At 39.4% G+C, this 12,450-nt stretch overlaps 2 protein-coding genes across 2 annotated transcripts; both read right to left on the reverse strand.

Moving 5' to 3' along the window:
• Nucleotides 1-5,388: 5,388 nt before the first annotated feature.
• Nucleotides 5,389-7,138, reverse strand: LOC309687059 (extracellular calcium-sensing receptor-like). Its single transcript, XM_082501736.1, has 3 exons — nucleotides 6,857-7,138; nucleotides 6,645-6,768; nucleotides 5,389-6,509 (listed from the first exon to the last, which is right to left on the reverse strand). Exons 1-3 carry the CDS (start codon nucleotides 6,986-6,988, stop codon nucleotides 5,599-5,601), a joined length of 1,167 nt encoding a protein of 388 aa, XP_082357862.1. The 5' UTR covers nucleotides 6,989-7,138; the 3' UTR covers nucleotides 5,389-5,598.
• A 2,485-nt stretch (nucleotides 7,139-9,623) lies between these two features.
• LOC309686983 (vomeronasal type-2 receptor 1-like) lies at nucleotides 9,624-10,775 on the reverse strand (the record flags this gene model as incomplete). The annotated part of the gene is made up of 3 exons (XM_082501652.1): nucleotides 9,624-10,013; nucleotides 10,218-10,304; nucleotides 10,446-10,775. Coding segments are annotated over 3 exons (699 nt in total), but the record flags the coding sequence as incomplete, so codon positions are not given.
• Between the last annotated feature and the right edge of the window lie 1,675 nt (nucleotides 10,776-12,450).

The following is a 12,450-nucleotide window of genomic DNA, read 5'->3' on the forward strand; positions in this document are numbered from 1 at the left end:
TACCTGTGAATTAGATTAAACCTAATAGCATACATACACCTACACCATCTATGAAGTGATATTGTAACTACAACTTCTTTAGTGACATTATCATGCAATTGAAGTCATTATTCATCTTCAACTGAATGATTGGTTTTCTGTACTCATTCAAATAGGATGTAATACATGTTTCACACAATATACTTTTGTGATTCAGACCTATGAAACTAGTAATAATTAAAGATTTGTAAAGCCAAACCTCTTCCATAAGATTTATCACGCGACTGTAATGTTCAAAGACAATGACAACCCGAGCTGTGGATTTTTTCATCACATCAACAATCCTCCTGAGTTCATCTGTGTCTTTGCTCCAGGGCAAAACCTCGGTGTAGGCCAGGCAAGATTCACCCGAAAGACTCAGCTCAGACTGAAAGGATCTGGCTGCATGAAGTCCATAATCGTCATCAGTGACAAGCAGACCTACCCAAGTCCAGCCAAAGTGTTTTAGAATCTGAATCATAGCACGTACCTAAGAGTAAATGAAGAAACAAGAACAATTTTCCACATGATTATTTTTGCATCAGTTTCCAATGCACACCACAGCTTTATGGTCACAATTTAACTTTTTCTCATACAAAAAAACTGTAACTGAAAAGTATATTGTTGCAAAGCAGGTAATTTCTTTAACCAGAATTCATTAGCTTTTCCATTTTAACTTTGTTGACAGATTTTCACCTGGAAAGCATCACTTGGGATCGTTCTAAAGAAGGATGGATACTTTTGATGGTCACTCAGGCAGGAACATGTGGCAAAATAACTCACCTGTTAAAAATAGAGACTATATGCAGTGATATCCAACATTTTTTTTAACTTTGTCATGCATTGCTTTGTACAAGTGGTTCTACATTTGCTATTAAATGAAAACAATCAAAGAAAACTGTTACATGGTCAAGCAGAAAACTTACCATAGGTACTCTGTACAAACCTAAGACGCTGGAGATGGCAATAGAAGGTGTAGAGGACGGATCACCCACAATCCCTATGACTGGAGGATTTCCAGAACATGTATCATTTAATATAATTTTCTCTTCTTGACTATTGGCTAATGATAATGCTGCACGGAATCCAATTCCAAGTTCTTGGCAGCTATCATAGAGAGTATATCCCACAGTCACATTAGGTAGCAGGTTTGAGTTTCTGTTGATTTCATCAATAGCAAAGGCCATGGTTTGTGCGAGCTTAAATCCTAGGGCATAAACACTAAGACAAGAAAAGGTTAATTATTGAAAAAATACATTTTCCTCAACATAGATATTTATCTAAGATACTTAACATGTGGCAAAATTACTTATTTTCATAGGCAAATAAAGAAACTGAATAACAATTAACAGGATATTTTGATGAACAAATATAAATTTATAATTCAAGATACATGCATTTATCCTGAACGATTTTAAACTGAAAAGTACAGTTACCTTAGGCATGAATTAAAAACCCATATTTCCATAACAATAGTTTTCATTTCTTTTTTTTCTTTTTCTATGCTGTTTTCCTGTCATACTTACCCACTGCAAGTAGGCTGTTGTGGTTGTGAAGTAAAAGACTGAATAGCAACACTTGAAAAGAAGTGGATTTGAAACAGTCCCCCTAGAACCACATCTCCAGTCTTGTACATCCCATTTAGATCAAACTGTCCCTGTAACTGACATGAGAGAGAAAACTGAGAAAAAGATATGACCGAGGTAAAGTAGCAAGACAGCAAAACAAGCAAGAGCAAATTGGTTCTCATGACAGCTTTCTGAATCACTGATCCCAGTCATTAGGTTTTATTTCTATGTCATTCTCTTTTATTGACATTTTGTGTTGTTTAATCTTGCACACCAACCATTAAGGAAGAAGGGTGAGTATGGGTGGGGCCTAAATGACTTGCCATTTGAGACATTTTGTTTTTCTATCCAGTAACTTAATTATTTACTACTGTGAGTTAATTAGTTATCAGCAAAAAAATCGCTGAAGAGTAACATTTTTGTGTTCTGTTTATTTATTTTTGTGTTTATAAGTGTCATAAAGGAAGAATGAAGCCCAAGTCACATAAAATCGTATTCAATTTATACCAAGGTTTATAACAACACTTATTGTGTTATAGCACCACTAAGGGGGGGGGGGGGGGGGGGGGGGGGGTTGTCCTGCTATTGTAGTAGCTGGGGGAGTCTCTTACTGGGTGTGTGAGTATTCTGTGGCAGCCATTACATGCTGCCATTTTAACAGGCCGGCACAGGCGCCTACCCATCCTACCAAATGTATGTACAGCTGGAGTAGAGCCATGGAGCCCTGGCTTGTATGTCCTTATGTTGCTGACATCAAACAAAGATCTGTTGTTCGATTTAACTGACTGGCCTCGAGTTATCCGGCTAACCTCTGCACCACATGCCCGCTGGACCTGCTAGCCGCTTCTTCCTCAGAAGACTGCTGTTACAAACTGGTGGCTGAAAAGGGACTGTTACAGGTTCATGTTCAAAAAGGCCATATTAAAATTATTCTTATTATTAAAATTGAGTTGAAACAGAAAATAAAACAATTGAGGTGTCAAAAAATCCAGTGTATGGGTAGGTAGCTGATTGCAAAGGGCAAGGGGAGACGCTAGTGGGGAAGAGTGTCCTGAGGGCAAAGCAGAATTGAGGGACAGTCCAAGGGATGGCCTAGTTCAGAGGTAGAACAGGGCAAACTTCCAAACTTTTATGGAAGTCGAGCAGTTGTTCACAATGTTCCCTCTAGTTTTTCATTTATCTGAGCGAACACACAAACTCCCTGAGCGGTCCCTTGAACCACTGTGAGCAACATTAGGCGTATGCACTGTGGTCACGCCAGCATCGAATCCATCCAAGTTACATGGTTTATTAAAATAATCAAATTACTGCATTTACATTTATGTTAGACTACTTTTAATGAACTTCTTTAGCCCACTTACAATGAAAATTTAAAAAAATCTTGTTCATAACCTGTGTAGTATGTTAACACTATTGGAAGTTAAAAATAACTTGAACTTAGCAATTAATTATATGGTTACTTCTTTAAAAAAGTAACTGAGTAATGCAAACAACAAAGTTTTTTGCAGCTGTTTACCTAAAAATGCAGCCAAGGCGTTTTTAGGTATTTCAAACTATTGACAGAACAATCAGCTGTTCTGCATCAAATTTGATGCCACACAAATTATTTATGCCACTCCAAAAATTATTTCTGTCCACTATGAGATAAAGGAGAACATCACAAGCCTGATACCTGCAGGCCTGACAACAGGAGATCTATCACTCCTGTAACACCTGTAACATTCAGCAGTGGCCTCATTGTTCTGACGCACACAAGAAAACTATTGACTACACTACACACTAACTACGGTACACAAGATTTGCACTAAACATTGCAAATCTCTCACATCTCAGAACACCGCCGTCACTCCTAAAACTTCCCCCTTTCCTAAACAACTAAATGCCATTTTGCCATATCATTTTTGGATTTTTTGTTTTTGTTTTTGCTCACAGGCATAACGCCGTTTTTACCGTTTCTTCCCACAGTAAATATAAACAACGATAGTTCTCAGAAAGAAAACCAAACATTGCATATATTTTTATCATAACTCTGGTTTTACGTGGCCTATCAACACAATTTAAAAACTGGTATAAAGTCCACACTTTTTCCATCAATTGTTCCGTCTGTCATGCTCATATCTCCAGTAGTTGTACACGTTGTCATTAACTTCACTCCATATCAGTCACACCGCTTTGCTAGCTAAAACACCGGTGTTGGCACATAAGGACGCTGTCATAGCCTGTCAACGACATTGATTAGCTGTGTATATACGAATATGAATCACATTATTGGCTGGACTATGGGATAAGGTGGCATTGTTCTAATCCCATACGGGAGCAGCCAGTCACTTACTGACTAACACAGCAAAACAAAATTGTTAAAGTATTAATTTTAATTTCAATTCAAGTTAGATTTTTTTTTTCTGTGCACAACGCAGATTTTATGTGCGCAGAGACCAAATGCTTGCAATGCACAATTGCGCACGTAAAGGGATTGAGCCGGGGGGGCAGACCAGAGCCCAGCATTGACACGCTCCATTATCTCCTCATTGAATTTCAGGTGTGGGGAGGAGGGAGAAAGGGAGGGGGAGGAGGGTGATGACCTGTCACGGGTTTGGGCGACTGGGGAAGGTCGTGGTTCCTGGTCTAAATCAGCGGTCGCCAACCGTGACAATATTTTCACGGACTGGCCTTTAAGGTGTCGCGGATGAATACAACAAAATAAAATGACAAGGCAAAAACTGTGGTATGTTGTAAATATAATAATAAATCCGAATATGCTGTGTAATTGTGTAACTTTATTGGCAGCGAAATGCGGCAACAACATTGAGAGTAACATCCTCCTCTCTGCCCCTTAATGCTCTCTGGTCACTATGGTCAATATTTCTTGTGGCAGGCTGCCAGTATTTAACCTTCTCCCTCCACAAATACTCATTGTCTTATAAAATCTAAAAGAAAATACAAATTAAAACATCCTAAAATGAAGCTCTCTGTCCCTTGAATCCTAAACAGCACTATCATAAAGCAGCTGTCTCTGCTCGCCTTTCTGTAAAAGTCCCTGCACACCACTTCTACACAACAATGTAACGTTGACAATATAAGAGAACAGTAAAGTATATGAAGTGATTTATGATTTAAATAATTTAACAAATGCTTCTTGACCATTTTGATTGTACATATTTTATTTGACGTTTCCAGTTGATTTTATAGTCTAAAAAAAAATCTGGTATACTCTCTATCTCTGTTTATCATCACATTTACATCCATGCCTGTCCTAGAATTTCCAATTATCATAAATTTTGTTTTGCTTAAAATCAGTGATAATTTCTTTTATCTAACAATCATTCTAGTTGAGTCAAATTTTGTGAGGATCTCCAAAAAGTGCTGTTTATGCTCTCCATGACATAAAACGTGTCATCCAAAAATAAATTGAACTGTAATATATCTAATGCTCTACATCATTTTATACAACATCGTGAGTTTTGGGCCCAATATTTACCCATGTGCACCTTCCCAACCAATGCCTTGAGGCAACCTTTTTGTGATTTGGCGCTATATAAATAAAATTGAATTGAATCAAATTGAATTGAAGTTGATAAAAGCTCTGGCTGTGTACTTTCTTTGATCGATACCAATGTTTTGTGTTTATGTGTGTAGCCAGTCTCTATTATGTGAACGACGATGTCCACTGTATGCAGGATGGTGAAGGTGGAACATCTCCCTCTGATGTATTTTTAATAAATTAAGTCAAAGCTTATGAGAATATAGAAATTTCTTGGAAGATGCAATAAACACAAGTCAGTATATGTTTATAGGAGCAATATTTAATTTCATTTTCTTCTATTTTTCAACTGTATCATGAAAAACAAAGTAGAATAAATCAAGATATCTGCACATTTGCAGTCATTTAACACCAGCACAGACATTTAAAAGGAATATTAACTTCATTTAAATATAGGATTTTTATTATTTTTTTCTGTCTGTACTACAAAGAGATAATGTGCTTTTCTTTCTTTTGAAATTAGCTGACTTTTTATGATCCAATGCCACGGGCCATAACAGCTTTCTTTGTGTTCATCTCTGGTCTCAACAGGATTATGTAACATTTGGGTCCAAACAGTGTGATCAAAAGACCAAAACTTGAGGCAAGAATGGCAAATACCTCCACTGCATCTGCAAGTTTTCCTGGTGAGCTGATATAAGCAGGAACAAAGGCCACCCACACAGCACAGAAGATCAGCATGCTGAATGTGATGAGCTTGGCCTCATTAAAACTATCAGGGAGATTCCTCACCAGGAATGCAATTAGAAAACTGAGGAAAGCCAGCATGCCAATATAGCCCAATAACACTGCAAAACCAACAGTGGACCCAACTGCACACTCATACACTATCTTATCATTGTGGTATTGGGTGTTTTTATGTGGAGTTGGAGAGGAAGAGACAAGCCACGTAGTGCAGATGGCTGCCTGAATAGATGTCAGAAATAGAACTGTTCCTCTCTGCTGCATAGCACCAAACCACTTCAAACTGGTTCCCCCTCCTGGCTTGGAGGCTTTGAACACAGCCAGAACAACCATGGTTTTTACTAAGATGCATGAGACACACAGCACAAAGCTGATCCCAAATGCTGCGTGTCTGAGTTGGCATGTCCACAGCCTAGGTCGCCCGATAAACAGCAATGAACACAGGAAACACAACTTAAGTGACACTAATAGCTGGAAACTAAGTTCTGAATTGTTGGCACGTACTATAGGTGTTCTGCGATAATAAATGAAGATCCCCAGAACAACAGCACATATAAATACTCCCAGCAGTGATGTTGTTGTCAAACAAATACCCAGAGGGTCAAGATAGGAGAGGAACTCTGTCTTCTTAGGAATACAGTGGTCACGCTGGGGGTTTGACCAAAAATCCTCTGGACAACTGGTGCACTCCAAGGAGTCTGATACAAAAGGGAACATTGGTGAAATGCATATTATTATTATTATTATTATTATTATTATTATTATTATTATTATTATTATTATTTTTCATAATAATGAAATTAAATATGTCATGCAGAAAGAAAAATACGTACTGCTCTTATTAGTAATTTTTCCTTCAGAACAAGGAACACAGTCAAAACAGCACTGGGGTTTCCCCTTCTCTCTCACCATGTGGGTACCAGGAGGACAGCTCTCACTACATACTGATTGAGGTGGCTATAGGATGAAATTAAATATTAGGCTTTACACTGATATATACTAGACATGTGGCAAAGTTAAATCTAAAAAAAACAAAACATCTAACCTTTTTGGATTCAAAGTTCCAGAAGATTTTGTCTTCAACAAGTATGAGTTCTTCACCTTTGAAAGTTGACCTTTTAACCTCACCCACATTCTGAACTTTAGTGCTTCCATCAGGGAGCCACAACCAGTTCATCACATCATAAATTGGCAATGCATCACCATTCTCATCAAATGACACTTGATCGCCAAATGGAGTGGTGAAGTTCACTCTTTCCAAGTAATAAACAAGCTTTTAAAAAAGGATGCATAACAAGTAAATTACTTTTCACAGTGCAAACAGTGGCACCCTGTAAATTATGCATGGCAGACATATTGTCACTTATTTAAACACTTTTATTTCCAGTAGCTGTTTTTCAAACCTCAGCTCTAGCTTTCCATCTGCCAGCCACACATACACAACAACGATAACAACTTCAGTCAAGACCCAGTACAGACTTAAATGCAATGGAGGCGTGATGAGCTGCTGCAGCTCTGTTGTGTCAGCCTCCCTGCAGCGGCGCCACAAATCATGCCCCGCCACATACCCCCATGTCCACCGGGTCGGGTTGAGCAGGTAAGTGAGCAGGTGGTAAAAGTGGAATGGGTAAAGACATCTGCTGGGCACTAGCCGCTCCCACCAAAGGAGTGGGTACAGGTGCGGAGTTAGGGTGTGTCTTGCCGGGTCTCACCCTGAGGACCAGTATGGTGCCAGAACAGATTGGACACCAGCCACTCACATGCGGCGAGGGACGTCAGTAAGGGCAGCGGCAGCAGTGGTAAGGACCCGATCTGAGCTGCCAGACTCTCTATCAACTGCATCCGGCAGTGGGATCTGTCCTACAGCTGTTTCAACTGCCGGTGAAACATCGCTACCTGCTCCCTCTGCGTAGACGGGAGCTTGGCCACCACAACCTGGCTGGCCCGGTCGCGGTTCCACCATGCCCCAATACTGGGTTTTGATACCACTGTAAACGATGCATAGCTGACCCGACCACATTGTCACACTTTTATTTCTAGTTTCTGTTTTTATAATACTCAGCTGCAGCTTTTCCAGCTGCCGGCTGCCACAACGACAATAACTTCAGTCAGGACCCAGTACAGACTTAAATGCAGAGGAGGCGTGATGAGCTGATGCAGCTTCGGTATGTCAGCCTTCTGGCAGCAGCACCACATACCATGCCCCGTCCCCATCCCCACCTAACCCTATATTACATCGCTAGTAATGCTTTATAAATACAAGCTTCTGATCTAAATATATTAACTGCTAATTTTTTGTGGGTGTCAGCATACCAAACTAACTCAATTGACTCAGACCCGAAGTTCTTCAAATGAAAAGTCCATCCATCCATCCATCCATCTTCATCCGCTTTATCCGAGGCCGGGTCGCGGGGGCAGCAGCCTAAGCAAAGAGGCCCAGACCTCCCTCTCCCCAGCCACCTCCTCCAGCTTATCCGGGGGAACACCAAGGTGTTCCCAGGCCAGCCGAGAGATATAATCTCTCCAGCGTGTCCTGGGTCTGCCCCGGGGCCTCCTCCCGGTGGGACATGCCTGGAACACCTCACCCAGGAGGCGCCCAGGGGGCATCCTTGTCAGATGCCCGAACCACCTCAGCTGGCTCCTTTCGATGTGGAGCAGCAGCGGCTCTACTCCGAGCCCCTCCCGGATGGCCGAACTTCTCACCCTATCTCTAAGGGAGAGGCCAGCCACCCTTCGGAGGAAGCTCATTTCTGCCGCTTGTATCCGCGATCTCATTCTTTCGGTCACTACCCACAGCTCGTGGCCATAGGTAGTGACTGAAAGAACAAATGAAAAATTTATTTACAATCACCATGTAAGATATATATCCAAAGTGTGGGGGTTGGGATATCCAGGGATCCATGGATAGGAGGGGGAAAAGGTCCATACAGAGCGTCTTAATCACACACGCCATGCACTTTTCCAGTGTCACTAGATTAAATGTCACTCCACAACTCCACAACTCCAAAACTGGGAGTATGTAAAATCCATTTAGCTCACACCAGCTTTTTAATAGTCAATATTATCACATTGTATTTAGTTCTATGTGGTAAATTCTATCCTGAAAGTAATTATAAAGGAAAGAATTTATAAACAGAGTGTAAAATGATATCACACCTGCCAAGGCTCCAGTGACTGCAAAGTGGCACAGCTGTTCCCACTGAAAGGCCCTCTTCCTGGCTTGCACCGCAGCATGTCATCAAGGGAATATGCCAGTGCATAAACAGCTTTGTACACATTATACTCAGGCCGCAGGTCGGAAACGTCCAAGAATTCATTGTCCACATTTTCTAGATCTTCCTGTCCAGTACATATTGCACCTTCACCTTCCAGCAAGCTTGCTGGAGCTGGTGCAAATCTACACTGAAATGTGAATTCCCAAAACTGGTTCACCTGAAATAATTTTTTATTGTTTTTTACAAGCGATGGAAATTGTTGCAAATAGTACATTAAAAGCTTAAACTCTCACCATACTATTTCCATAGCTGTTATTGTGATGTAAGTCAGGACGTATTTGTAACAGGAATTCCCTGAGTCCTGGTATCTCGCCTCGACGAATAGCGATACCCAGTGTACCACGCAGGTATGGCATAAGCTGAGGTGTTTGGAGCACAACAGCTGCTGTCCAGGCTTCACTGGCCATCCATTGTAGGCCAGTTACATTTTGCCTCACTACCTGTGAATTAGATTACACCATATTCTATGAAAAGATATTGTAACTATAACTTGATTAGTGACATTATCATGCTATTTAAGCTATTATTCACCTTTAAATGAATTCTGCATGAACAATTTTCTGTAATCATTCAAATAATGATGTATCAAATGTTTTACACAAAACAATGATGCAGACCTTTGCAATTAATAATAATTGGATTGTTTTAAAGCCAAACCTCTTCCATAAGGTTTATCATGCGACTGTAATGTTCAAAGACAATAACAACTCGAGCTGTGGATTTTTTCATCACATCAACAATCCTCCTGAGTTCATCTGTGTCTTTGTCCCAGGGCAAAACCTCAGTGTAGGCCAGGCAACTTTCACTTAACAGACTCAGCTCAGATTGAAATGATCTTGCTGCGTGAAGTCCATAATCATCGTCACTGACAAGCAGACCAACCCAAGTCCAACTGAAATGCTTCAGAATCTGAATCATAGCACGTACCTAAGTGTAAGTGCATAGACAAGAACAATTTTCCACATGATTATTACACCTTTATGGTGGCAAATTAGCTTTGTTCATAACAAAGTAAAACTGGAACTGAAAAAACATTTTAGTATCATTGTATGCATATTGTTGCAAAGTAGGCAATTTCTTTAACCAAAACATCTTTGTCGACAACAAAAACAATTGTTGACAGATTTTCACCTGGAAAGCATCACTTGGGATCGTCCTAAAGAATGATGGGTATTTTTGACGGTTACTCAGGCAGGAACATGTGGAAAAATAACTCACCTAAAAGATACAGACTACAGATTGTACCGATATTGATGTAGAGATGTCTTAACTTTGTCATGTTACTTCAAGTGTCTTTAAATTTGCAATTAAATTAAAATAATCCAAGAAAACTGTTACATGGTTGAGCAGAAAACTTACCATAGGTACTCTGTACAAACCTAATACGTTGGAAATGGCGATAGAATTTGTAGAAGATGAATCACCCACAATCCCTATGACAGGAGGATTTCCAACACATGTACTATTTAATATAATTTTCTCTTCTTGACCACTGGCCAGTGACAATGCTGCACGAAATCCAATTCCAAGTTCAAGACAGCTATCATACAGAGTGTACCCCAGAGTCACATTTGGTAGCAGGTTTGAGTTTCTATTGATCTCATCAATAGCAAAGGCCATGGTTTGTGCGAGCTTAAATCCTAGGGCATAAACACTAAGAGAAGAAAAATTTAACTGAAAAATATATTTTCATCAAGATACTTTACTGCAACATGTGGCAAAATTACTTATTATTAAAAAACATTATAAAACAATTAAGGAAACTGAATAACAACGATTAACAAGCTATTTTCATGACAAACAATATAGATGCACCAAGATACATGCATTTATCCTGAATGATAATAAATCAGAAAGTACAGTTACTACTATTACAATCTCATATTTCCTTTGCACTAATTTCCATTTCCCTTTTTCCCACCAGCCTTACTTACCCACTGCAAGTAGGCTGTTGTGGTTTTGAAGTAAAAGACTGAATAGCAACACTTGAAAAGAAGTGGATTTGAAACAGTCCTCCTAGAACCACATCACCAGCCTTGTACATCCCATTTAGATCAAACTGTCCCTGTAACTGACATGAGAGAGAAAACTGAGAAGAGGATATAACCAAAGAAAAGTAAGAAGATAGCAAAACAAGCAAGAGCAAACTGGTTTGTAAAGAAGAGGCCATAACAGCTTTCTGATTTTCTGAGCTCAGTCATTAGGTTTTATTTCAATGCCTTTCCTTTGTCTTTTATTGATATTTTGTGTTGTTTAATCTTGCACACCACCCATTAAGGAAGAAGGATAAGTGTGGGCGGGGCCTAAAAGACTTGAAATTGTTTTTGTATTTTTGTATCCATATGCAGTTAAGTACTACTAGGAGTCAATTAGCTATCACCCCCCCCCCCCCCCCCCAAAAAAAAAAACAAAACCACACACACACACACACACACACACACACACTTAAGGATTGACATCATAAAATTTTTCTTTGTGTTTTATTATTTACTTATTTTTATTCATTATTTCATTTATCGAGTGACATAAAGTAAGAATGAAGACCAAAACATTTACAGTCTTACAGCCTCTTTCTGAACATGCCTTTAACACCTCACCAAGGAGGCATCCTATTCAGATTCCTAAACCAATCAAACTGGCTCATTTCGATGTGGGTGAGAAGTAGCTCTAGGCTGAGTCCCTCTTGAATGACTATAATCCTCACCCAATCTCTAAAGGACAGCACAGCCCCCCTTTGGAGGAGACTCTTTTTCACCATTTGTATCTGCAGTCTCATTCTTTTGGTCAGGTAAGGGTCACAGCATAGATTGACTTGCAAAATCAACAGGTTTGCTGTCTTTCTCCACTCTCTTCATCACCAATGGAGTGTCACCATAGCTGCAGACATGACCCCAATCTGTCTATCACTAGTGATAGACAGGGTGAGTCCACACTCTTGAACAAGACCCCAAGATATTAACCCTTTAAGACCTACCATAGAACCAAGTCCGCCAGAGCTTATATTATATTTTTACATGCTGTAGTGCCATTGTTGGGAGCATTTCAAGTTGATATACATCAATACAACCATTATAGCCCAAATTTTAATAATATGTCTGCATTAAGTGCATAATAATTACATAAATTGCAAAAAAAATGCAATAAACTACAAAAAAATTGAAAATTGTTTTGGTTTTTTTTAACATATATTTCTAGTTAGAGAAATTTAAGAGGCTTATCCCTCAAAACTTTAAATACAAAAATGTTGCACAAAATAGTTTCCCACCACAGGAAATTTATTTTGAGTGTCTTCATAGTTTTATTTTTGAAATACACCAATTTTCATATACTGCAGGAAAAACGAAAAAAAATATTAGAGTGCAAA

This window comes from Aulonocara stuartgranti, assembly GCF_965226115.1.
Source record: "Aulonocara stuartgranti genome assembly, chromosome: 14".
Classification (NCBI taxonomy): domain Eukaryota; kingdom Metazoa; phylum Chordata; class Actinopteri; order Cichliformes; family Cichlidae; genus Aulonocara; species Aulonocara stuartgranti.

Excerpts from the sequence above, each read along its gene's own strand:
- LOC309687059 (XM_082501736.1), bottom strand. The coding sequence starts at position 6,988 with ATGAACTGGTTGTGGCTCCCTGATGGAAGCACTAAAGTTCAGAATGTG. Across the intron at positions 6,769-6,856 it reads GGAACTTTGAATCCAAAAAG|CCACCTCAATCAGTATGTAG; the intron begins GTTAGATGTTTT and ends TTCATCCTATAG. Across the intron at positions 6,510-6,644 it reads AAAAATTACTAATAAGAGCA|ACTCCTTGGAGTGCACCAGT; the intron begins GTACGTATTTTT and ends CTTTTGTATCAG.